The following is a 27,036-nucleotide window of genomic DNA, read 5'->3' on the forward strand; positions in this document are numbered from 1 at the left end:
AGGAAACAACAATGTAATCATTGTACACGTACGTACATACGCAAATAGCTATCAAACTTAAGCGCAAATTACTGTTTGTCGTTAAAATACTAAATATTCCAATTAGAAATCGCGTATGTATTTTGTGACATTTCGACGCGTCAAGATATTACGTAATATTATTACGAAATTAGCACATATCCTATATATAGCTATTTCTGAAAACATCGTAATGTCTTAAACATTTTAAATAACAATTTTTAAATCTCGCTTTTTGTACTGTGATATTGACATATTTCGGAGAAAAACAAATTTTTCTATAAGTAGTTAATGAAAAATAATTAAATATAAGTGATTCAATATAACGTTATTATATTTCATAAATGAATAACAATTTAAAGATTTAAATCTATAAACATCTGATAATTAGATGAGATATAATATACAGGATGTCCCAGAACTGGCGGAAAAGTTTTTAATGGCAGATTCCTGGTATCATTTGGAGACAATTTTTCCTTAGTGAAAATGTTGAGGGAGGTCATCATTTTTAGCATGTTCCTAATTTTTGGTATTATGTATTTTTATAACTAATTGTAAGCCTTATATTAAAATTCTATTAAAGCGAAATCTACCTAAAATAAACTGAAGAATGTAGTTCTGTTAATATTTTATTTCCACAACGCTTAGTTTTCAAAAAAGCCTTTATTTTTAACTGCTCATAATTTGAAGATTATTGCTGTCTCGACATTTGCGCTGAGGAAAAATCGTCTCCGAATGATACCAGGAATCTGCGATTAAAAACTTTTCCGCCAGTTCTGAGAAATCCTGTATAATTTTATGTAAATTTATATCAATTATTTATGCATCTCTTTTCATGCGTTCGCATAATTATATAATATTAAATTTATTGATAATTTCGTTATACTATTCCTAACAAATATATATATAAGCACAATATTCAAAACTATCTGTAATCAACATTTAAAACTGTTTGCATTTATTTAAACTGAGCTGAAAAATATTGACAAAGTTTGTTAACATATACTCTTCTTATAAAAGTTAATTTAAACTTGATTTTGATAAACAACAGAAGATAATATATAATTATTCAATTGATTAATGGAATATAATCGATCATACAAATCTATTTATTGTCACGTCGCGTCGTTGCGATAAATTATCTTGAAATTTTGTCCTCAGAACTCGTCAATAAAAATTGCTTACACTTTAGCAATAACTTATTTACTTTTTTTATCGATGATAGCATCCAACATGTGCAAAAAGATTTCGTATATTTAAAGGAAACGCAAATATATATTCGCAAAAACTCATCATCAAAACGACAACCTAGCTTATATTTACCATGAATTATTAATGAATCAACAACGATATTTGCATATAGGAAAAAAATTGTATAAACCAGATAATCAACAAGCAACACCACAAGATCTGGCACGTTCGCGATTAGATCCGCGATTACTTTATATTTCATATGCATATTGAACGTATTGACACATTAAATGATTCACAAAATCGAAATGGAAGTATTAGTCACACGATTACTCATACTGATTTTTTTACACTTATAAAATGTAGGCTGCGAATCGAAATATCGATTAATTATTATGTGTGACATTTGTGTCTATCTTATCTGTTCGTCATATTTCAGACCGATCGACTGGAACGTTGTCACATGGCCGGCGACAATCGTCACAATTATCATCTCGTTAGTATACAGTAGCCAAGGACATATGAGTCTCAAAACGTATGCTTAATTGAAGTAGGGCTGACACAACAAATGCGCTGGCATACGAAATTTAAAGGAGTGTCAAGCTCGCATCGCGCATCATTATACAGAGTGTCCGGTAACTAACGGACCAATGATGAAGGGCGGATTCTCTGGCCAATTTGGAGACGATTTTTCCTTAGCAAAAATGTTGAGAAGTCAATAATTTTCGAGTTATAAGCGATTGAAAAAAATGGATTTTTTGAAAACTAAACGTTTTGGAGTTAAAAGTCTAACATAATTACATTCTTCAGTTAATTTCAGGTAGAGTTTTACTATAATAAAATTTTAATTTGAGGCTTAGTTATAATGATACATAATGACAAATATTGGAAAGTTGTAAAAAATTATGATCTTTTTCGACATTTTCGCTGAGGAAAAATCGTTCCCAAATTAACCAAAGAATCCATTTGTAATCGTTGGTCCGTTAGTTACCGGGCACCCTGTATAGCCATTTAAATCAGCAACGAAGCGTGTGTATGTGTAAAATCATCATCTAAAGGCTATAGACGCATACTACGATCACGATCGAACTTTGATAGCTCATTCGAGACCGATGGTCACTTCTCGCGGGATTCGTAGTACACGTCATTTCCACTTTCGCTTCGAGTTAATTGGTAGCGGTTATTAGTTTCAGCGTAGCCGCCTAAGGACAATATACATTCGTCGATTTGCTCGTTATCAAAGTGTTATGTTTAATCATTCAGTGATAATGGTAATTAAAATTGTTCGGTTGTTTTAAAGTACGAAGAAATAAATGCAAAGATGCGGATAGTGTAATTAAAAGTAATTAAAAGTATAGAAGAAACTCTTTGTGTGTGATTTCCGAATTAAAATTAATTTAAACACCTTTCCAAAAATTACCTAGTAATAAAAGAAAAAATGAAAAAGTGCGTATTTGCGTTACTTGGTTACGTGATATTTTCGAAGAAGTGTTATCGCGTAAATATTTTGTGCACGATTATCTCAACGATATCAAAATTTAGCTTGTAACAATGATATAATATGTTTAGAATAATGTGCAGTGCAATTAAGTTTTCGTATCATAATCATATATCGTAGTATATAAAGTTGTCGCATTTATTTATACGCGTCGCGACACTTGCTGTGATGAAAACACGTGATGACAAAATGAACTTAAATATAGATAGCACATATCGCAAATATATTTTTGAAATCAGCAAAATTAAGCTGAAGTATATCTTAGATAACTTATAAACTCCCTGTAAACTTTGCATATGTATACCTTCAAGGCAATTGATTCTCAAGCTGGTCTAATTAATAACGAGCTTAACTAGCTTCATAAAATCATTTTTATTATGTGTATCAGTGATGTTATATTATAATAAATAGTTTTTAAATAATAATTGTTAATTTTAATTTACAAACTTTTCTAGGGAAATAATTTTAGTCATGATTATATATACTTATTTCTACACATTCTTTCGCGTTTTCGCAATAATTCAATTCGTTCCCGTAAATTGATATTTAACTCTTCATACAGTATTCAACGCACGGCCTTCTCTCTAAATGACAAAATAATTTCGTAATATCGCAAAAATATAATTCTTTTCTTTCTTCTTTATCTTATAAATTTCAACACCACAGCTATTACATCTTGTTGCAATCTCAACTTAAGAAGCGGATCGTTTATCGAAGTGAAATGTCAGCAGTGCTGATATATCAAAGAAACATCAGGGTAATATACGTCATATTTTTACGGTCCGATAATTACGCACTCGTATGATTATTTGTATATTAAAAATAATTACTATCATTGACCAATATTATCTCAAAATCCGATAGGTATAATAAATAATGGTACTATGTAAACGATAAGAAATTAGATTTATCATTGAAAAGTATTTTCCTATTTTTTATATAACTTATCTATTTAAATTGTTATTAAAAAGATATGATTCTCTCTCAAAACTAAATTTAAATGATATGTCATGAAAATATAATAGTTATAAAATTTCGCATTTTTATAACCAATGCTGATAATAAGTAATATTTTCTAAATAATTGCAATTATATATATATATATATATATATATATACAATATAGTGTATAAATATTAATATTTTCAAAATTATATTACACATATATTAATTTTTATTTGAAATCTATGCAAATTGCTTTTAAATTACATATCCCAATAAAATTTAAAATCTCGTCAAAACACAGTCACAATTTTAAATCTGTGTAATAATTAATAACTGTTTTTTTATAATAATTGATAATTAATAATTATCTTTTATCTTGATTATCTCATTTTGCATGAAAAATTATTAAGTGACATATACAAAATACTTTTTTAAAATTTTATTATATTCGATATCTTTAAAACGAATAAATTATAAAGTAATCATCATATTCTTGAGTTATACCATTAAATATCGATTAAAATTTTCTTGTCATTTCATATATTATAAACTCTGCACATTAAAAAAAAAAGTAATATAATTATTAGAAAATATTCATGTATGCTTATATAATTGACACTATTACTATTCCAAAGCATAACATTGTCGGAGGAATGTCGCGTGATATATTTTTTTCTATAATTAATCTAGTCTAAAAGATTACATTATTCCAACATAATTTACTGAACTACCAATAATAATCAGAATCATAAGCAAATCACCATGACCGCGAGGTCGCACGCGTCTATAATTTTTCTTATTTTGTCATCACAGACTACAGTGCTCACAATCATGGTCGCCGATAACTGATAACGCGTCGTTTTCTTGCGCTAAATTTCTTTCCTGTCACGTTTAGCAGAGTGGAATTTGCCGATCCAAAGAAATCAACAGAAGAGAATCACTCGCTTGCGAATAACGACGCCAGTGACAGTGTCGTGCGCAAGGGTGGCCGCAAATTTCATTAAGTACTAGACGTCTCTTCGTCGTCTACGAGAAATCGTCCAATCTCTTAGCATCAGATTGCGATTGGCAGTTCGTTCTCCAGTCTAATAGTGGCAGTTAGTGTTCGTGCAACCATTCTCTCACATTCGCGATCAGAACCAATACATTAGCGGATTCATCGATCATCAAGCCATCTCTTTGCCATTCGTCGTGATCGAGTGCACGTTACTCATATTGTACACCGCATTTATACTGCAATTACGTCCAAAATTGAGGTATCATTCTTTTATGTTGACATTGCACTTCGCATCCTCTAAATTAAAAGCTTAATCAGATTTGTATCGCAGAAAATTGCAAACAAACGCGATGTTCAGTAATAGACTATAAATTATTGAAATTTTGTATGTTTTTCATCAATTTATAATAATCTCTATTTTTATAAGTGTATTAATAATATATACACAAAAATATACTTTTTTGTGAAATTATTGAAAAATTGTATTTCTCTATTGCGAAGAAATAATTTTTGAGATACCAGTGTGCAAGTTTTTTAACAGATTCAACAATTTAAAGTATTAGTATTATTATTTCTAGCAAAAGTATTATTACTTTTAATTCAAGTAGATTGAAAATAGCATTCACATTAATGCAAATGTTTTTTTTAGAATGAACATACGTAGCACGTAACTCGAGGACAATTATCAGTGATCCAGACGCGCTGTGATACGACAGGATAAATTTCTCGATTTGAACAAACGGCCGAGATGGCGAACGTGGACAGAGATCTCGAGGAGCTCATGTCCCATCTGGGTGAATTTGGCAAATATCAATTCCGACAATACTGCTTTCACATGCTCGCCGCGTTTACATCCGGGGTGCACATGTTGAGTCTGCTGACAGTCGCAGCGGTGCCGCCGCATCAGTGCAACGTCCCTGAGATGAACCTGTCATCTTCCATAACCGAGACGTATAACTTGACCTTTAGCGATTGGAGTGTTTCAGAGCATCTTCCGCGTCCCCTCGACAGCTGTCACTATCTGGATCCCGACAACGTAACCCGGGAATGTGACTCCTGGACCTACGACACGACGTACATCCACTCGTCGCGCGGCATGGAATGGGATTTCGTGTGCTCACGACGTTGGATGGGCGCTGTAGCGCAAGCCTCTTACATGTTTGGCGTGTTTGTGGGTGCGGCTACTCTGGGCACTATGGCAGACAAGTACGGCCGGAAGATTATATTCTACGTATCTGTGGTGGCGCAGTTGGTGTTCGGGGTATCGGTGGCTCTTATAAACAATTATTACATCTTTCTGATGATCCGCTTCTTGTACGGCATCTTCGGCTCAGCCGGTGCTTACATCACCGCGTTCGTATTGACGATGGAGCTGGTGGGTCCGTCCAAGAGAACCGTCTGCGGCGTGTTGATCCAATTAACTTTCGCTACGGGCTTCATGGCGGTGGCCATGTGGGGCTCCATGATCCCGGATCGCACGTGGCTGCAGATCCTATACGGCATGCACAGCACGCTTCTACTCGGCCACTGGTGGCTGATGGACGAGTCGCCCAGATGGTTGTGGTCGCACGGTCGCGTCGCTGAAGCGATCGTCATCGTGCAGAGAGGTTTAAAAATCAACGGCAGCGACGTGCAAGTGGACGCGGCCAAGCTTATCAGCAAGTCACAGGTGCAACGCGAGATCAAGGAGGAGAAATCGGAAGGCGCGCTGGATCTCTTCAGGACGCCGAATCTCCGCAAAAAGACCCTCAATGTTTGCTTCAACTGGTTCGCTAACTCGATCGCCTATTACGGACTGACCCTAAACACCGGCAATCTCGTGAGCAATCCGTACCTCACGCTGTTTCTCAGCGCCGTGATGGAGCTGCCCGCGGCCATCCTTGTGATATTCACCCTGGACCGAACCGGCAGGAGGTTCCTCGTCAGCGCGTGCATGATGATCGGCGGTGTATGCTGCATCTGCGCCGCCGGGATGACCGGGCTGACCAGCGAATTGGCGAACACCGTCAGAATCGCTATAGTGTTATTTGGCAAGTGCTGCGTAGCCGGCTCCTTCGCCGTCATATACAATTACACGGCCGAGCTATTTCCGACGGTGGTGAGAAACACTGCGGTCGGCATTGGCTCCATGTGCGCTCGTCTCAGTAGCACCCTTACGCCAATGATCTTTCTGCTGGACTCGCTGGACCCGCGAGTGCCGACCGCGCTCTTCGGCTTCGTCGTTCTTACGGCGGGTTATCTGGCCCTCTACCTGCCGGAAACGCGGAACCAGCCGATGCCGGAGACCATCGAGGACGGCGAGAACTTCGGCAAGGGCGACACCTGCTTCACCACCTGCATGGGCGGTGGGGTGGAAACTACCCCCGAGGACGACTACGACATCACGATGGAACGGGTGGACGAGAGAGACGAGAAGGACCAGTTGAATAATATATAAAATACGTTTTGCCGTATACGAAATTTACAAGGTGCCTTCGACCAGTACTTATAACTATATGTCGCGGAGCGAAAAAGGAACGTATTTTATAGCCTGGCGACGCAACGCGAAACTACTAAGCTGGTATCAGAGATATATCAATTAGAGATACTTATTCGATTCAGCTTTAATATGCAGTTATCAATGAAAAGAAATGATTTAGAAACAATTTATATATTATATGTAAAAAGTTATTTTCTAAAAAATTGTATCTATCATATTATATATATTAATGTAATATTAATAATATCCCTAATAGCACACTATATCCAAAAGACATTCTGAGGATATCCTGAGAGTATCCAGAGGACATTCGAACATCCTCAGGATGTTCTCCGAACGTCTTCGGGATATGTGTACTGTTAGAGATTTTATACTCTATTTTTTTTTTTTTTTTTTTTTTTTTTTTTTAAGAAGTGTTAAAATATTTCAAAAAAAATTAATAACAATATAAATTTTATACATGTATATTATACTATAAAGAAAAGAGATATAATATTTTATAGACAAAGAATACACATGAGAATAATTTTCATTTTGTTAATTAGATATAGTATCACATAATATCGTACATTTCTATATACATAAGCGCTTGATAATCATTAATCAAAAAATTCTAATTTCATGGATGAGCAATCTCACCCCAAGAAGTAGAAGTGATTAAAAGTTTAAGCGTCACTGTTTTCCTGCTCTAGTATAAAATCCATCGCCCTAAAATCCTTATGAATAATCCGGGAGAATCAACGAGGAAATAAATTCGTTTACATCCGACTTATCTCGTTACTTCCGGTGAGATAAATTGGCCAAGAGAAGTTCAAGAATTGTGCGAGATAAAATGAGAAACGTGCGAACCCCTTAAAATCGCACATATGATCTTAATGGTGAGGATGGCAATTTCGAAAAGATGTTCCCTCGAAAAGATCCGAGAGATCCACGGTGAAACCGCCAATTCGCTCCTCTCCCTAGCTAATGGAAAAACTTTGTCGCCTAGTTCAACGCTTTTCCAATCATAAAGTTTGAAAAATGGTCGCGTCAGTTATCCATGGATTTTTTTCGCCGTTAAATTAACGATGGCAGAGAGAGAGAGAGAGAGAGAGAGATCTTATCTCGAAAAAGTTTTATTAAATTTTTCCCAAACAATCTAAATTATTACGAAAAAATTGCGAGATATAATCCTCATTATTTTATAATTATACAATCTTGCCGTAATATATTGTAAATTTTATATATTTTATAATAATTATTTATTTAGATAACAATTTCAAATATTTTTATATTGCTTGTATTTAATTTAAATACGTTTTAAAATAAAATTAATAAAGATTAAATCGATTGAGATAAAAATTCTATGCTAATAAACTTTTCAATTGTTTATCGAGTTATCAAAAATCAAATTGAATTAATAAGAGACGCGAATTAATTATAATTTTAGTTTTGATTTATGTTATTGGAATATCGAATATTAAAGAATTATAAAAATTAAATTAATTATATTTAATTGTAATTATTTTATCAAACAAAAAATGATAGAGAGTTATTCTATTAATTAAATTCTATACCTCAAAAAGATTACCGTGCAACATGCGGTTGAATGCTGAATACTATATAAAGTGTAATGTATTTATTGCAGAAGTTTCTGATTATCAATGTTACGCGATTTTTTGCGCTTCATAAAAACTAATGGTATATTTTTGCAGGTAATTTACTATACGGAAGAGTATTCTTTATATAATTAAACGTTATATAATTTATGTAGATTTTGGCGGCTGACAATTGCAAACATGTACCTTCTCGTTCATCGACAATGAAAAAATAATCATCAAACGCAACAGCGCAATATTAATGCATTTCTTTTTTTTAACGATAATTTAAATTGAACATTTAACACGTGAAATTGATCGTCAATGATTTTCTTAGGATTCGCGAAATGCTACAAGATTAACTTTTAATTAATAACTTGAAATTCCATACGTGCGTATAAAATCACCCCCCAGCATAGCGAAAAATTAAATATACTTTAGCTCTAAAATAATACTAAACTTTGACGATTAAATGTAAAAGTGTTAAGTCGCAGATGAATAATTTACAAGTATATTATCAATTATTTGCTGAACAGAGCGCACGCGTGAGTCTTGCTTTTCTTGGGTACAGAAATGGTTAATTTGAATTTCAGTGAAATGAAAGAACAACGCAGATATAAAATTAGCATTGCTTAATATTTTTTTAATTTTAACAAAGAATAATAATAATTAATAGAACGAATTATATTCAACTCTAGAATATATCTAGATACAGAGTGTATACTCAAACCTTATAAATAAATTCCATGATTTTCCAGGTACTTTTGTTCAAAATTTCTACTAGTAAAATTATAGAATTAAAAAAATTTCTAATACAATTTTAAGTTTGTTTCTGTTATACATAATTTTTTAACATAAATAAAGTATTTTTTAATATAATAATATAATATTATATTTTATAACAATATATTTTGATACACTTTATATAAACCTAATAAATTTTATATTCTTTAAAGGTATATTTGAAAATAAAATTAAAAGGGCAATTTTTTAAAAAATTCTCTGAGTTCAAAATAAATTCCATGCGTGAGTATTCCAGGATTTTTCAAGGTAGAAAAATATTCCCTGAAAATTTCAGGTTTTCTAGGTTTTTTCCAAAGAGTATACATCCTGCTAAAGTGCATCTAGATATTATTATTAAATATCTAGAGAAAAAAAATCGAAAGAAATTTTTTTCAGAGAAAATATCGCAAAAATGCGAACGGACGTTCTCCAAGAGCAGAGCAACTCCTTATAATTGCGTGCCTCGTACAGCTTGTATATATGTAAATCCGGCCCTGATGAATCGTACACTCACCTGCGTTATCGAACGCGCACAGGTCCATGCGTAGGGATGCTGGAGGCGAGAGATACCGGAGCACACAGTGGTAAGGAGCGCGCGTCGCCGACTGAACTCCCGCTCTGTGCTCGCACATTAAATCGCGGGAAGCGTTGCATCAGCGCGCGCAACTCTGTCAAACATGGTGCTGCGGCCGCTGCCGCAAATTTCATCTTCCGGAGAATTGGATTGCAAAAGTGCCATCTCGTACGACGCCAAGATTTCGCGTCCGATTTTTAGATGAAAGGCGAAGAAATATATGAGGACGAGAAAGATAGAGAGAGAGAGAGAGAGAGAGAGAGAGAAAGAGAGAGGTTCGTACGATCAATAAAGATCGAACAACTTTGCAACTATTAATTCGAGTTAACTAAAGTCAATTATTTTCTCATCTCCTGCAAATTAATTCGACATTCATCCAGTATAATTCCGGAAAACGATGAATAGTTATGATTTGACTATAGATCTTTTTAGTGTATTCGATTATTTATCTTCTTGATATTTTCATAGAACTCTTTAAATAATAAAAAATTATATTAGTATTATATATCACAGATTATATAATCCAAAATTATTTATAACATTAAGATATTAATCGTTATTTAGTTAGTTTAAATTATTTTAATTATTAAATATCGAATAAATAGCTTCTTGAAAAATTTCGAAACAATATAATCCATATCTTTTTCAATTTAAATACACTCTTCTCGCTGATGCAATAAAAAAGAGATGAATTTCAATTTTCATTTCCTAAGCAAGCTCCGGAGTACAAAAGTGTCATCTTTCCACTTCGATAGATGAAAACTTTTTATTGCGCTTTCATATCTCTTCGACAATTGACGAAGCTCTTAGTTCGAGTCGATTAAAAAACAAGTTCACAATCGTTTTTATATTTTATGCGTACAAAGCGGCGGATTTCATTGACACCTTCGTTTTTATATTCTAAATAGAAAATTGGACAATCAAAACTGGTAGTTATTCTGGTTGAAACAGATATATATATATATATATAAAATTAATTAACAAATTAATAAGTTAACTTTTTATATATATATATATATATATATATATATATATCAATATAACATTAAATTTTACTAATGTATCGTAATCATCGTAATGGTCGTAATTATTAAATCAGTTTAATATTTGAAACTATCAAATTATATAACCTTTTTTTCGTTTTATTTTTATTTAATTCTGTAGTATTTAATTAATCTTTTTCGTGTACATAATAATAATATGGAATTATATTATTTTTTACATTTATTCATTGTCTTGCATATTGATAAATTTTCCAACGAAAAGATAGACATTTTAATGATCGCTGCTAGACTTTAATTAAATTGAGTCCATCTTTGAACACACCATAAAACAGTTGGACATGTCCTAATTGCGAATTCCCGGTGACTCGTTTATAATCAGCGGGGATACAGCACATTGCGCCATGCAAATTATTTTAATTAGTAAGTCAGCATACGAATTTTACTTGCCAATATAAAATTTCAGATATCAAATAAATAAAAGTCAGACAATATTGATTAAAAGTAATTTTTTGTTAGAAATATTTTGAGAAATTTTAATATTTTCGTTTCTTTTTAAATTATACATTTTTTAAAATTCGATAATACTTTGTGCACACAATTGGAATTGTATTTTTTCTAGAAAAAGATAATACGCTAATTAAATCTTTATTAAAAATTTAAACATTAAATTTTAATTCTGCTATAATACAATAAAGATAATTTCCATTTTTATAATTTCATAAAAATAATTATATAAAATTCGAAAAATATGAAAAATATCGATTTAATCATATATTCCATTGCGTAATATTTGCATCCACAATCTATAAAATAAATTTAGTGCATTATGTCTGACTGTTTATTAATTATAAAAATGTACGGACGCTAAACTGATGAAAATCATGACACAGCATTATGCATAACATCTCTTTAAAAATAATATCTATGTATATAATGCTTGGCAAAATATGCAAAAAAATGCGTATGCGACTCACATTTTCTTTTTTCATACCGAGTAATTAATAAATTTTTTATACAATTTTCATGGTTATTTCATATATTCACATATAACTTTTTGTCGTTTTCATAAATAAAAGAAAAGGAAATATACAAGTGTACATGCAATTCTTGTAATATGCAATTTTCATTAATTTATTTCAAAACATTGATAAAATATATATATATTATATATATTTTATGTTATATTATATAATATGCATATATTTTTATCTACAAGTTGTCCCGGAGATCTCGACTGTAATATTAACAAAATTTATTGAATGTAAAAACATTATAGAAGTAAAAAAAATTAATTTGTCTTTCAAAAAGATTTTTAATTTACTTGCTTCTGATATTCAATTTAATAAGCATGGCAAAAATATATGAGTTTAAATAAATTAATATATATTTTTTTTAAATAAATACTTCATTATTAAACTGCAACAGAAAAAGCTCAATTTGCGAGAAACCTCTTATTTTTAATATTATAGGTCGAGATCTCTCTTTCGGGAATATTTCACTTATTTGTACATATGTATATATGCATTGCTCTGGTTTGTTTTTTCGACATAACATTAATACCTATGATGGATACAGTCGTAATGGTAACTTTGCGTAAAAGTTGGAATATTCGTATATTTACCAATCACTCGGGAGAATTTGTACTCTAGTAATACAAGAATGTACGTTCGCGCTGCGCGCCTGAATCTGTCGAGCATCATCACGAGTAATTAATCAATTAATGCGGCACATAATGGCTTCTCTCCAACAATTCGAATCATTATAATCTCTCCGCTTTCCCCTCTCATCTTCGTCGTAAACGCTAAAATTACAGCGGTTTCAATCGTTACTTTTTTCGCGGAGAATAACTATGCGCACGCGACAACGCTATTATTTCAACGGCATTACACGACGTTATCAAATATTACAACGCGCGACGAGAGTTGTTTAAGGACGAGCTATATCGACTATGGCATATCCACGTTACTAGGTAATTAATGGAATGAATACAATGCCCACTTGACAGCAGCGGTAGCTGAATCAGTTGCTGAATCATACGCACCTATTAAATTTCTTTTCCATTTCGCATCGTAATTGTTAAATGTATATATACATATACATATATAATGGACGGGACTGAACGTTGGACGAGCAGAACCAATACTCGTTTTAGTTAAAACAAAAATGTTCAAATATTAATTGGAGCTTTTTTATTAAGCGAACATTATTACTTGCTCTTTTTGAACTACAAATAATTTAAAAGATCAACGCAGAGAATAGATAGATAAAAACCAAGAAAAATTTACTTTAATGATGATATTTAAAAGCCGATTCCGCGAACGAATTTTTAGATTTGCTCACACAAATTCGACAAGTTAAATAAAGTTTGAAAAATTCTATAAATATTTAATGTACAAATATAAATTTTTATAACGCGCGTCGGTTTCCCGTCCGGCGTTGTCATCCGCGATTAAAAAAAAATACAAAGAAAACATATTTTAAAATTGATATTGCAATTACCGTGCGCATATTCGGCCAATCTACATAGACATGCTAAAATCTAAAATGATTAAAGAAGGCACATTGTCAGACTTGCTTGAAACAATTCACGGCAATTTGGTCCTTCTTCTGTATTGCTCCAGGCAATAAGACAAGATTTTGCGTATACGAAAAACTTAATATATATATATATAAAATCTTCGCCCGCAATATATATTCAGTAAACATATATCTAACAATTATTGCTGTGGACTAGCAGCGATTTACTCTTCGGCATCTTCGGCATCTAAAATACTCTTAAAATAAAATGGTTGGAAGGGATATCCTATACCCATGTAGAACTTGGTCATGAACTCGACCCTAAAGCACGAAAATAATAAAAGATATAATAAGAAGCTATAATCATCAAGATACTTCGTCTCAATAATGCTCACAATCAATAATTAACCAATGTCGATCTGTACTAAAATGACGATTCGCATCATGAATAATAATAAAAACGTTGATGCATACAATTTGTAATTTTTGTAATTCTTATTAACCCAAAAAATTGAATTTAATCTGCACTATCTCTTTTTTTTCTAACATGTAGAAAACAATTTCTTAATCTTCTTCTTAAAACTTTTCCAATTCTTCTAAAACGAATCTTAAATTATAAGAAACATACATGCATTTAATTAATATAATATACATACCAGTGAAGTCGAAGTGTATGAAGAAACGCCGAGAGACCCTCCATCAAGACGAGAATGACGACAGTAAAGAAGGCCCAGACAGCGAAGGTGACAAACAGTATGACACTGTTCACGTACTGATCCTCTTCGGCGCCTAAGCCTTGCCGCAACACCCGGTTCCAGAGTACTTCGGATAGCTGGGAATGGGCCAAAGACAGAGCCCATAACCGTAGATAGGACGCGGTGTGCGAGACAGTAGACAAGACGTACTCTATGGTGTGAATGGACTGAGTAATCATCAGTTCGCCAAAGCCTTGGTCCTTGCTCCCGTGGCCACCCGCCGCATCGCTGCTGGTCCCCGCGCTCTGCACTTCCTGCGGCTGCAACTCGATGTCCTGGGACGCATTTCCGTTGCTCTGCAGCAACACGGACGTGCAACGTCAGCGTTTCATTCGTATTTATAATTAAATGCAAAGCGTTAATTCTGCCAATACGGCAAATACAGACAAAACGTATTTCATCTAGATGATAATCTATATCTCAATTTTATTCAATGTTATTAACCACAATGATTTGTACGGCCACGATATTCATGATAATTATCTCTCACAGGTTTGTTAAAATTAATTTGTAATTAATTTTATAATTATAATTATAGTATGGAATAAATTCAAAGGATCGCGTTATCAATGAAATTGCCTTATTGATGTGTTAATATTGTAACAGATAATAATAGATAAGTTGCTTACGTAAACTTTCCCTGGAGCTTTAAATTTTGACGAGCATAATATAAATAACGGTTTTCCAAACAGCATCACGGGGATGCATGCTAAGGCAGAAAAAATGAGAACTTTCTGCAAAATATCCTGCCCTTCAAACATATATTGGGAACAACCCGCGGGCACAGGGGCATCTTTGAAAAGCATCATGTTAATAAACGTAATTAAAACCGATGGTGCACAACCTGGTCTTCGCCCTTCATCTGCATTATGATACATCATGTTACGTTAACGATTACATGTTGCAATTAATCGAACTAAAGAAGATTCATTATTTAATATATTTACCATCAGACGAAGCGTTGTATAAAATCCATTTAATAAACATCAAGACAGTCATGTAAAAAAACAGAAAGACAAGGAAGAACAATTGTGGTATAAATTCTAAGAACAAGCTGGAATACTTCTTGAAATACCTAAAAAAAATTACAATGCAACATGATCAAATATACAAAAATTGCGGAAAATTTTGTCGATTTCCGAAATGTTTTCTATTCCTATTGTGTCAAGATACTCTATTCAAATATCACTAATCATCCTAATACATTCATGTGAAAAAAAACATTATTCTCACATTTTCGTTAAAAAAATTCAGAGAAGAGAATAGTATACTTCTATATTAATATATAGATTACGTAAATAATATATTTACATTTTTAATGACAATTTATATGTTTACAACGTGTAATTTTTTCATCGAAAGCACAAAATACTTACATGATATTGACAACATTCAAGCACACGCCGAAGATCATGTGCGCGACGCCGAAAATGATCGACAGCTTCATCTTGAACGAATTCTGAAATACAATTTTGTTGTGAGCGAGCGCCCAAACTGGATCTAAGCCCATAGGATATGGTTCTTGCAGATAGTGCTTCGCCTTCTCCTCCGGCAACAATTCCAACGTCTTATTTTGTACTGCATCGTTAAGCGTAAACTCAGCTCTCCAACTAGATCCGAATATGTTAACTGACTTTGCGAATATATCATTGTAGATCAAACCGCTGTAGATGGAGAACAGACCCATGAGGAGGATGATATAACGACCGCCGAAAAATAAATTCCAAATTTCATTGTCCGATTTTTGCGCGATGATCTTCTTCTCGCGTAGCACCATGGCCGCACCAAAAAGCGTCAGTATTAGTCCTAAATCAACGACGTGCAACAACTCGATAACGATATATAACGTGATACGTGTGAGCAAATACGCGTATACTATTTTTCGCGTATTTATTTTATTCGTCATTTTTGTTATTTTTTATTCATTTTATTCGCTTTTTTCGTATTTACTCACCGTGGCCAGCATCGCCGAACATGACACCAAACAAGAATGGAAATGTAATGATGGTGTAAAGCGCCGGGTTAGCCTCGCGATACGATGCCACACCGTATACATCAATTAGATTTTGAAAACCTTTTGTAAATCTGTTCGTCCTGTTGAACGTCGGGGGATTTTCATCCGTGTGGATCACGTTGAGGAACGATGGTATAGAACTTCCGCTCGCTTGCTAAAAAATACATTCCGTGGTCATTCGTTTTATGATTCACACATTATTTTGGATTATCCATTATTATATGACCTATACAGAGTCTTGCAAGATAAAAATATATATTGCAATAAATTGTAAATTACTCGTCGAAATAAAAATTCGAAGATTTTTATTACGTCCCGCTTGCTTATCTTTAAAATATATAAATTAGCGATAAAAATATAACCATGTATGCTATGAATTTAATTGGGTATCTATATAATATACAATGTATACCGACCGATCCTTCTGTAAGGCAATTTTGTACAGTCCCGAGATCGGCAATAGGCACCCAACATTCTCCAATAAGACACTTTTTCGACACATCCATGTTGAACAGGTTCATCGTGTGAAAAATGGCTTTCATTTTTCGCACCATGATACTCCAATTTGGCAATTCCTTTGCTACATTATGCAAAACACGTTGGCGATGATCTTGCGTTTGATTTAATACCTTAAAAAAATTATGTCTAAATACAATTGAAGTATTTTCACATACTTTTATATCTATTTAAATATATATATATCCAAATATTATATTTCTACAATTTAATTTATAATTTAATTGTAAAATATTGTTATTAAAATAAAAAAATCTAATAAAACCTAAATATTTAATAGAATTCAATAAAATTAAATTTTGCACTGAGCAAATATTATATTTATAATCTCTTTCGCGCGTGACAATCTCACCATGTTAAGATCTGCCAACTGTGCTCGCACAGCTTTCAGTTTTTCCTGACGTTTAGCTTGGCTCGTTGGACAATCATAGAGCGAAGCGCGAAAACCAATGCAAACCTTCTTAATACGAGTTTTCAACTGTTCTCCTTGAAAAAACGCCACGAAGGCTGTTTTATAAATTTCGTTGCCCTAAAAATATTCCAAAAAGAGAATCAAGCGTATCGACAATAAATGTTTTTGCAATTTATCTTCGATATTTAAAGCAAAGCTAAATTAATATTTTGCAAGATCTATGAATTTTATTTTGACATTGTCTCTTTGGAAGCTTTGAGAAAGACACACTATTTTAATTTATATATAGTTACACAAGTGCAGAAAAAGCAACTCGACCTATTTTATAAATATCTTTTTTAGATATACGAATTATATTATTATACTTAATTATTATTTTAATAATTGCTAATACGTATGTATATATATTCTAAGAATTATTACGATAGGATTTTTTGTGATATCAATCTTTCATAAAATCCACGTGCAATATAATAAATTAAGCAATTTATCTGCATGTGTAAAAATAAAATAATAATCAGAACTAACCGTAGCTGGATCTTCCAATGGTTTGTCAATTTCGGTTTGCCGAAGAAATACGTTTCCACGGGATATACGCCAAAGCATTCTCTCGAAGGCAGGAACTCGTTCGCGATTTATTACTCCACCGACGAATCTGGAAGGAAATAGATCTCATTTTTATAATATATAATTTATTAAGCATTATATTATAGCATCGTATATAACTGTGATTTCATTAATCTCCTTCAAAAATTTTCCGATAAAAATTAACCATCAAGTATTTATTATTTATTATATGTTTCTTTCCAAGTAAATTATTGTCGCAATTAATTAGAGAGAATTACGCAACTGATAATTAAAACAAACTCCTTTTCATTTTAAATAAATGTAAATCTATTAGTGGGACAATTTATTATTCTGGAGAATAAATCCTGTTAGAATAAATGCGCGTATTAAAGCAATAAAAGAGAGTATTTACGTGCAAATCCGTCCTTTTAATATTATTAAAATATAACGTTACATATATAATATTTAATACGCGAGAGAATCAACTTTTATATCTGATTTTGCCACTTACTCCAGATGTCCGCGAATCGAAGTTGCTGGATTCGGAGCTTCCTCGTTAATGAGCGCCTTGGTAATCGAGTCGTTGGCCTCTTCCTGTTGATACAGAAGAAGAAGAAACGAATCTTGATTCTTCGACAAAACGGTAACATCGATTACACGAAGGAGGACGGCGTTACGAACAAAAGCTGCTGAACTACTTTAGGTACCTCCGTGAAAAACACTTGCGTTTTTTCGAGTACGTGCTGAAATTCCATCAGCTCGAGATAGTTGCTCTTCAGATTCACCCCGTTCTGGCTCAGCTCTTGTATATCATTCTCCGTTTTCTCGAGATGCGCCTGTTGCAAGCGAGAGTACGATATTGATATAATATCATTATTGTAATATTATTAATTCAGGATTGGGTAAGTTAATAATTTTTTTAAACTAAGTTAAGTTAAAGTTAGTTGCTTATAAAATTAATTTAGTTAAATTAAAAGTTGCATAAACAAAAAATTAACTTAAAGTTAAGATTAAATTAACTAAAAGTTATAAATCAAAAGTTAATTTTTAAAAACATTTATATTAAATTAGAATTTTGTTTGTTAATTCTTTTAAAATTTATAATAACACATAACAAAAAAATTTTGATTTTTATATAAAAATATATTTTTTGATAATTACAATTAATAACAAATAAACATAAAAATTAATGATACTTTAATTTAAAAATAATACGTTTATAACATCAAAAATCGGAGATAAAAAAATTAACTTGGGAAAAAAGTTAATAAGTTTAAGGTCAAAAATAACTAGTTAAAGTCAAAAATTAATACATTTTAAATTAACTAATTGTAAGCTAAGTTAAAAGTTACTAACTCTTTAATTTTTTTTAACTTTTAATTAACTACTTATTACCCAACCCTGGAAATATTGATCGTAAGTAATATAATGCTATTCTTCTGTAATATAAATAATTATGTATGTATATGCAGCATTCAAAACTTCTCTTGTAATCAGATATATAATACATAATTATTCGTATATTGAAGACATAGACTAATGAGAAAAATATATGTAGGATGAAAAATCAATTCGCTGCTCGCTGTCAAAGTATAGTATTTTACGGAAGAAAAATTTTACCTCGAGATTTATAATCTCACGTGGGGCGGGTGCCCGCGGTAGTTCTGTAAGATTATCCCGGATAGGCACACCGTCTTTCCTGACTTCCGCCTCGATGTATCGAAGTTTGCGCTCCAATTCGTCGCATCGTCGAACCTCATTGACGAATTTTCGTTGAAAATAATTCACGTCACCGTTCAACTATATAGTGCATCAAATTTTAACGATGTTAGCGATCAGTAGCTGAAAACAACATTCAAACGAGCACACAAGAAACTTGTTTTTTTTTTATTTAATTTTGTATGTTAATTAGATCGGATCACTTAAATGTGTTCGCATAAGCAAACTCCAAAATATACATTTGAAAAGATCTTATATGCATAAAAAATTTTTTATATTTCAATACTTTTGATACACTAAAAAGATAAATAATGCATAACACTTTTCGATCATTATTTATTACATTATAATGGGATTAATTATGCCAATAGAGTAATCAGTGGCGATTACATTCAACTTACATCACGAAATTGCACCGTTCCAGTTTCTCCTAGTTCAGAAACGGAAAGGTAAGCTGCCTCTGGCTGAATAAACAGCTGGCAAAGGGCCATCTCCTCGCTTCTGAACATTCCCCCCATCTTCAAACTGATTTAATCCTCACCCTGCGACGAGAAATAATATTTCTTTTAACTGCAGTTTTCCTCTCTTTCTCTCTCTCTCTCACTTTCTACTAAATATGAAAAAAAATAATTAAAAATATGGCACAAAGCTATTCATCATTTTTTTTTATAAATGAATGAATTCCAAAAATTGCTTATAAAGCTGCAATTTTTATTAATCTTCTTAAATTATTTATATTAACCGTACAACAAATCGTTCAACTGAATTCAACTGAAAAAATAAAATTTGAATAATACTATTTAAAAATGTTAAAAATGTAATAGTGAGATTCCGCAAAGATATTTTTAAATGTTAAGCTGCAAGATATGACAATTTGGTATCGCGCAAATATTGACACTAGATAAGACAATTATACTTGGAAATAATGTCTTATTAACACAGTACACTTATAATTATCATTAATTAATAAATTTGTCATGTAAGATATAATAAAATATGCAAAACAAGGCCATTATATACTGATAATGTTTCACATATTTCTTAATATGTATTTATCCCTTAATATATTTAATTCTCAATGAAATAAACATGGCAAGAATGATCTATTGAATAGACAAAGAGTTAACGCAATTTTTAACTTCCTAATCAGAGCAAAAGATGATCCATCATACAAAAACTACAGGACAAAATATTGAATGAAAAATAGAGTAAACTGTTTACAAACTTTTTTCTATCATCTGATCATAATTTTAAGAGAATGAGATATGTAAAAAGGATCAGTTTGAAAGACTCAAGAAATGGTAAGAAAAACGCAGTGAAAGACTTTTCTTATTGGTTAGAAAATTGCCAATATTTGATTTGCAAACAACACTTGTTCGTGCTCGACCTTCGAGTACCGAAGATTTTTCTCCTAGATGCAACGCGCGCATTTACGGAGTCACTATCAGAGATCCAATATATATACATATGTAACGTGCGCCTTATCTAAATCGACAAACACGAATTCCTCCGTACAAAATGCAACGAGAGGTGTATATAACTATAATTAGATGCTCTGGAACAGTGTGACGCGTTTAATGTTATATATCTGACGGAGCGTAATCACCAAAAAGTCAAACGAAATGTTTTACGGCGCTATTTTCCACGTAGGTGGAGACGCGAGGGTAAACACACGAATACGAGATAAGCGAAATGCTTCATAAATATATAGGTGAATAAAAAAAAAGTAATGTGTACTTGCGTTTCTCGTGCACTCTCACACTGAGAATTTTCACTGTTATCGCGTCCTCGAGTGAACAAAAAAAATGATACCAATATATTATGCGCTTGCATTCGAATGCGTAATTCGAAATGCAGTAGTTAACAATAATAAATCACATATATTATTAAATTCAAGAGGATGAAAGCAAAAATAGCTCAGATTGCGAGCACGACAATGGCACGAGATTATATAAATTTTCAACTTTATCTCAGGTAGAACATAAAACTCATAATGATGTCATTATGATTTTATTCATCACTTAAAAGTTATCTGGACAAAAATAATTTAAAGATGACAAAAGAAATCACAAATTTAAAACTTCTTACCTAGGTTGAAATACAAAACCGTGTCCAGAGAAATTTAAAAAATTATATTTTCCGAAGATACGACGGAATAATATTTTCCTCCATTACAGTAGTAATCCTCGTTTGATAACAGATTAGATAAAGAAAGCTAATCGATATTACAGTTTCCTAATCAACTCGGAATTTCTTAATGAGAAATGTTTAATGATGTTATTGCATTGTAAGATCCCTAATATTAAACTACATTAATAATACTCTGTCGAAATTTACGATGTCTCTCTCTCTTATCGAACTCTTGCAATCACCATTCACGTATACGTGTTTCTATCTACTTTAAAATAATTAATATACCGTAAGCAAGTCTCTAATTCGATTATAAGTATCGAAAAACCTATCAGCTTTTCTTTAAGCGGCTCAGATCGTTTTGCTTATCAGTATATTATTACCCGTGGCAAATTCCAAAGAGGACATCGAAATTCTAACGTGTTATCAACACGACTAATTAACATCCCAAGGTCCGTCTGTTTCAAATCAACGTTTTTATTCATGTATGTGTGTTGATGTGTATGGTGAATATTCTAGAGAACAAATGTGTATGTCGTGACAAATCTCTAGAATCAGTAAAATAATGTAAGAAATATTCCGAGATAGATATTTTCTTCTCACACGTAAAATGCACTTTAACAAGAGAGAATATTAATATTTCAAGCTCGATTTAAGCGAGATTTATAATATATATGACATTTTATTTTAAGAAAAGATAATATTACGAGGACATTCCACGGGTAACAATCCAGTAAAGTTTCTGTCTAGAAATTATGTTGCTGAATTTAATTTGTCTCTATCGCAAATTTGTCTTCTGTACTTTAAAATTAAATCAACGAGTAACTATATAAATGAATAAGTAATTTATCATATTATGGCACTCTAGCAAAAGTGAAATATTAAGAATTATTATCACATTTCATTGCATTAATGTTTACAAATTAGTTTCAATTGTGTTACATCAAAGAGTAATATAAAAATTAAAGCGTAAAGTAAAAATTAAAGGGTAAAATAAAATTAAAGAATAAATTAAAAATTTAAAAACTTGAAACAATAAAATTCGTTTCCAATTCTACAAATTTTCATATACTCATTCTGATACAGAATTGACTTCGTTTTATCAATTATATAAACAACATGCAAAAATTGCACTGCAAAGTTTCTCAGATGCTAAAAATTTCCTTTTTGCTAATATCGTTTAGTTTAATTTTACTTATAGCAAAGATTTTGCTATTTTAAAAATAAATATAAATATCATAAAATCATCATTAAAATTAATATAATACAATGTTGAATATAGTTGAAATATGATTAGTAAACGATATAAAAAACTATAAAGTCACCAGATGATAATTAAAAAATGGTAATAATTCAATCGACCAACTCTGGCAAATAAGTGATTTTATTGAATATTTACAACGTTTCGGCCGTGGGTTTCGGCCCTTATCAAGTGCTATGTTCTTAAAACAAAGTAAATCACAACTTTTTTAAAAAACAAAGATTTGATTTTAGAATCTGACATGATATAATAACATGATAGTATGAAAACAAAATATGAATATTCAATAAAATCACTTATTTGCCAGAGTTGGTCGATTGAATTATTATCATTTTTTATTATGATTAGTTTTTAAATAAAAAACAGAAGTTCGTCATAATCTGTAATTATAAATAAAAAAAGATATAGAAATATTCGAGAGATGTTTGATCAACATTGAATGATTCACTCAACATCGAATGAGTCTGACAATAAGAGCATAATCATGGAATGTCACAGTTGCGTGCGAAAATGTAGTAAATAGGTAAAACTGCGACAAATTGACAACGGACGGGCGTTGGTTTCCTGTGAAATTATAGAGAGAATTACTTGAGTTTTACTTTTATATATATAACAATATATATATATATATATATATATATATATATATATATATATTGTATATATGGCAAGGATTAAATAACTCACATTAATGTTTAGCAATATCATATCCATTATTTTTTTATAATCTTACTCAATAAAATAGAGAAAAAAATCATAGTAAATTATCTGAGAAAAATTGTCAAGAAAATAAAATATTGTAAAAAAATCCGATAATGAAAGAATTGAAAGAAGAAAGAAGAAAAAAAAAGGGAAGGCAACCACTTATGTTGTTGATTTGTAATTTTAATATAATAAACTAAGAGCAAATTCTTCATGTTATGGCTAGTTGACTGTGTGAGATTACAATTTGCGATATGTCGATTCCAACAAGTGTTAATCTAAAAAAGTAACGCATGTCGATTAAGCGATATGATAAATGATAACAATCGGAAAAAACAAGAAGTAACGACCGAGAATAATGTGGCGGATGATATCTCTGCGATATGACAGCCTATGAATTGTGTCGCATAAGCAATGAAAAGAAAACAATTGTAGATGAATTATGCATCCTCTAATTATCCAAATGTTTTACGAGGAAGAGTCTAGCAAAGTGGATTCTTCCTTTTGACATAAAAAAATAAAGCTCCCTCGTAAACAACACAAATGAAAATATTAAGTGTCAAATGTTTTTTTTTAATTATTAAATATTCTCATCCGTTGATTATTGAATTATTACTAAAATCAATGTACATTATTATTCAACTATGACCGAGATTACTCACCTCGTAACTGTGAAGACTATATAATAATTTTTTAGACGTGTCAATCTAAATATATTATACGATACACATGAAATTTCCAGATCATAATGTATACGTTATTTATATATAAAACATCTGTATTGCAAATAACATGCCATAAGGCGTTACTCACGCACGTACGTACTAATGATTTACGAATTGTACGTATCAATTTATCATCTTATCATAATTTAATCTTGATTGAGATTTCTAAAGTCAAGGTTGTCGTTTCAATTAAATCGAGTCAAAAATCAATCGATTGAACGATCCAGCTTAAAGAAAAAGTAAATCTAAAATTAATAAAAAGTCAAAATAATCATCAAAAAGCGCTCCATAAATAACATGTGTACAATCTACGAGAAAGCAACAAGTCCACGTGACAATCACATCATAAGCCCATGTCATTCGAAAACAAAAAAAATTCTGCAAGGTGCACCGCTTTATTTAATTTGCCAGACAATTTGTACTAAAGAATTGGTATATATGAATTGGGTTCAATTATCTTATTAAAATGACAAAATCGAATCATGCACTAGATACACGCACAAGTTACAGTCGCCGAAAGTACGGCGAAAATATTGACTCACACTACTGATAGCACACACATTTGCCGGATCATCACATTCGAACGAGCGACGATTAAACGTTACCGTTCTCTGGGGGAAAAAAAAAAGGAAAAAATTACATAACAAACGCTACGAGAGCGGATTTGAACGGACACAATTGTACCGAGCGACTGGCGCACGTCTCGTACCATATGGACCACAACTTCGTCGCTGGTTACGATTCAACGAGTGTAGAACAACACAAGTCCGGGCCAATAAGCTACAAACAAGGGCGGCGACAAGAGAGAAGAATGCTTACAATGAGCTTGCTGTATATGTATGTACATACATAACATATATACGTATCCGAGCGTCGCAGATGCTCGTTCAGAATCAATTCAGCGTGTCAGGTATCGCTGTCAACAGTGTTGTATTTAGATGATTTTAAAAGAAACTAGATAGAAATATGTAAATTTATTTTAGATAAAATAAAGATGATTTTGTTTTAAATATATCTAGATAAAAGATAAAATTATATGATAATTTATCTAGATAATTTTATAGATAATAATATTTAAGACTAATTATGTAAACACAGTTATAAAAAAAATGTAAATAATAAAAGAGATATAAAAGATATGTATTCATATTTTTATTTATAACTTTTTATCACTTACTGCTTAAGTTCTACTATTTAAGTATTTTTATGTGCTATGATTCTAAACCAAAATTATCTGAAAATTATTCTAGATAATTTAGTAAAGATATCGTTTTTTTTCATCTAAGATGCAGATAATACATATTTTATTATAGATAATACTTATTTTAATAATACATATTAGTAATACATATTCAGCGTTGGGTCAGCGTTGGGTGATTTAGCGGTTAAGAAAAAATAACGGTGAGAAAAACCATAAGAATATCAACAAGAGGTCAAAAGGGATATCGAATATAAGTAAATAAAAATATTCATTAAAGTGTTACTAGAATATATAATATTTAGAAAATTTTTAATAAATTGTATAAAAAATTATAAATATTAAAATTTTGAAAATAATTATTATTATTTGGCGTGAGTGGAAGTGTGCGCGATACGAGGTGCGTTTTGAAATACAGGGGAAGTAAATTGCGATTAGACAAACAGAAAAAAGAAAAATATTATGAATAGATAATAATTTTAAGCCAGTGTAAAAAAAGAAAAAATAATAAATTTTAAAAATTAGACATGCTTTGAGGCCCGCGCGAAGCGGACATATTAGTAATACATATTAATAATACATTTTAATAATACATATTATTTTTATTACCTATATAAAAATAAGAAGACGCCAAAGTTTCATCTAGATAATCATCTATATAATTTTATTCAGATAACAGCAAATACTGTTCTTTCTACAGAAAGCCCAAAGATTAAATCCGTATATGAGATAATGTGGAAGATATCGAAAAAACCTTTAGATTTTTTAGAGAATTTTTTATACTTTTATTTATGCCCTTTTTGCATAAATATTTGAATTTTTATAGATACACTTAAATGCAATCGTGGATTCGATCGTAATTTTTTTTAAATTGTTTCTCGTTAGTTTCTGATAAAAAACGAAGAAAATTAGCATATTTTCTTTCCTTAAAAAAATCCTTTCTTTAAAAAAATTCAATATTTATTATTAAAATTAAAATTAGCATATTTTCTTTCCTGAAAAAATCCTTTTTTTTTTAAATTCAATATTTATTATTCGAAAGTACAAAGGCAAAGCAAAATATTTGAATATAGCTAGAAAGTTGTAACGCGTTAAAAAATATATTTTTAGAGTTAATTATATGTTACGTAACAGCGTTTACACACATACACATACATGCACAATTAAAATGGATTTTTCCGAAATTAAAGAAAAAAATATTTCTATCGAAATTTCAACAAATCTGAAGACTATTTATTAATTATTTTTATGAAATGTTGAGAAATGGTTTTAGAATCTAATTGTTAAAGCAAAGAAGCAAAGGAAATTTTGCGCAAATGAAAAATATGTAAATCGACAAGCACTGCTAAAATATAGTGAACAGAAACGACGTCTTTATGTTCCAAACACAAATACACACGTCGTTCGGTTCATTAGTCGCCTTTGGCAGACTAATTAAGATTTTTCAGCATTGC

At 31.4% G+C, this 27,036-nt stretch overlaps 3 protein-coding genes across 12 annotated transcripts in view; 1 reads left to right on the forward strand and 2 right to left on the reverse strand.

Moving 5' to 3' along the window:
* superdeath (Suppressor of ER stress-induced death) overlaps positions 1-10,094 on the reverse strand; it is a 30,467-nt gene extending 20,373 nt beyond the window's left edge. The window contains exon 1 of the mRNA XM_085487817.1: positions 10,003-10,094. The gene's annotated coding sequence lies outside the window, so the exon portion shown is untranslated. The remainder of the gene's footprint in view (positions 1-10,002) is intronic.
* LOC114934001 (organic cation transporter protein) lies at positions 2,330-8,962 on the forward strand. Of its 5 annotated transcripts, none has more exons than XM_085487803.1 (3): positions 2,330-2,480; positions 4,548-4,908; positions 5,299-8,962. In XM_085487803.1, exon 3 carries the CDS (start codon positions 5,398-5,400, stop codon positions 7,084-7,086), a length of 1,689 nt encoding a protein of 562 aa, XP_085343929.1. In that variant the 5' UTR covers positions 2,330-2,480; positions 4,548-4,908; positions 5,299-5,397; the 3' UTR covers positions 7,087-8,962. The 5 variants fall into 5 exon arrangements, with proteins under 5 accessions (XP_085343929.1, XP_029162419.1, XP_029162421.1 ...); XM_029306586.2 differs by having other exon boundaries at positions 4,551-4,908; XM_029306588.2 differs by lacking the exon at positions 4,548-4,908.
* Positions 10,095-10,809: 715 nt separating the features above from the next.
* The window catches only part of Vha100-2 (V-type ATPase subunit a family protein Vha100-2), a 29,801-nt gene continuing 13,574 nt past the window's right edge, over positions 10,810-27,036 (reverse strand). For 4 of the 6 annotated variants that reach the window (XM_029306607.2, XM_029306603.2, XM_029306606.2 and 1 more), the window contains exons 2-14: positions 19,968-20,108; positions 19,468-19,647; positions 18,555-18,683; positions 18,359-18,441; positions 17,809-17,935; positions 17,221-17,397; positions 16,769-16,981; positions 16,293-16,506; positions 15,715-16,144; positions 15,286-15,413; positions 14,968-15,200; positions 14,240-14,634; positions 10,810-13,904 (exon numbers count right to left, since the gene is read on the reverse strand). In XM_029306607.2, coding sequence (XP_029162440.1) covers positions 13,808-13,904; positions 14,240-14,634; positions 14,968-15,200; positions 15,286-15,413; positions 15,715-16,144; positions 16,293-16,506; positions 16,769-16,981; positions 17,221-17,397; positions 17,809-17,935; positions 18,359-18,441; positions 18,555-18,683; positions 19,468-19,647; positions 19,968-20,084 — 2,523 coding nt within the window. In that variant the 5' untranslated portion in view covers positions 20,085-20,108 and the 3' untranslated portion in view covers positions 10,810-13,807. Of the gene's footprint in view, positions 13,905-14,239; positions 14,635-14,967; positions 15,201-15,285; positions 15,414-15,714; positions 16,145-16,292; positions 16,507-16,768; positions 16,982-17,220; positions 17,398-17,808; positions 17,936-18,358; positions 18,442-18,554; positions 18,684-19,467; positions 19,648-19,967; positions 20,109-24,321; positions 24,612-24,926; positions 25,082-27,036 lie in introns of those variants that run through there. The other 2 variants (XM_029306605.2, XM_085487820.1) reach the window with 2 other exon arrangements.

The sequence above is a fragment of the Nylanderia fulva genome, unplaced genomic scaffold (genome assembly GCF_048542155.1).
Source record: "Nylanderia fulva isolate GAGA-0341 unplaced genomic scaffold, ASM4854215v1 Scaffold6, whole genome shotgun sequence".
NCBI lineage: Eukaryota > Metazoa > Arthropoda > Insecta > Hymenoptera > Formicidae > Nylanderia > Nylanderia fulva.

Coding starts and splice junctions, on each gene's coding strand:
- LOC114934001 (XM_085487803.1), top strand. CDS start 5,398: ATGGCGAACGTGGACAGAGATCTCGAGGAGCTCATGTCCCATCTGGGT.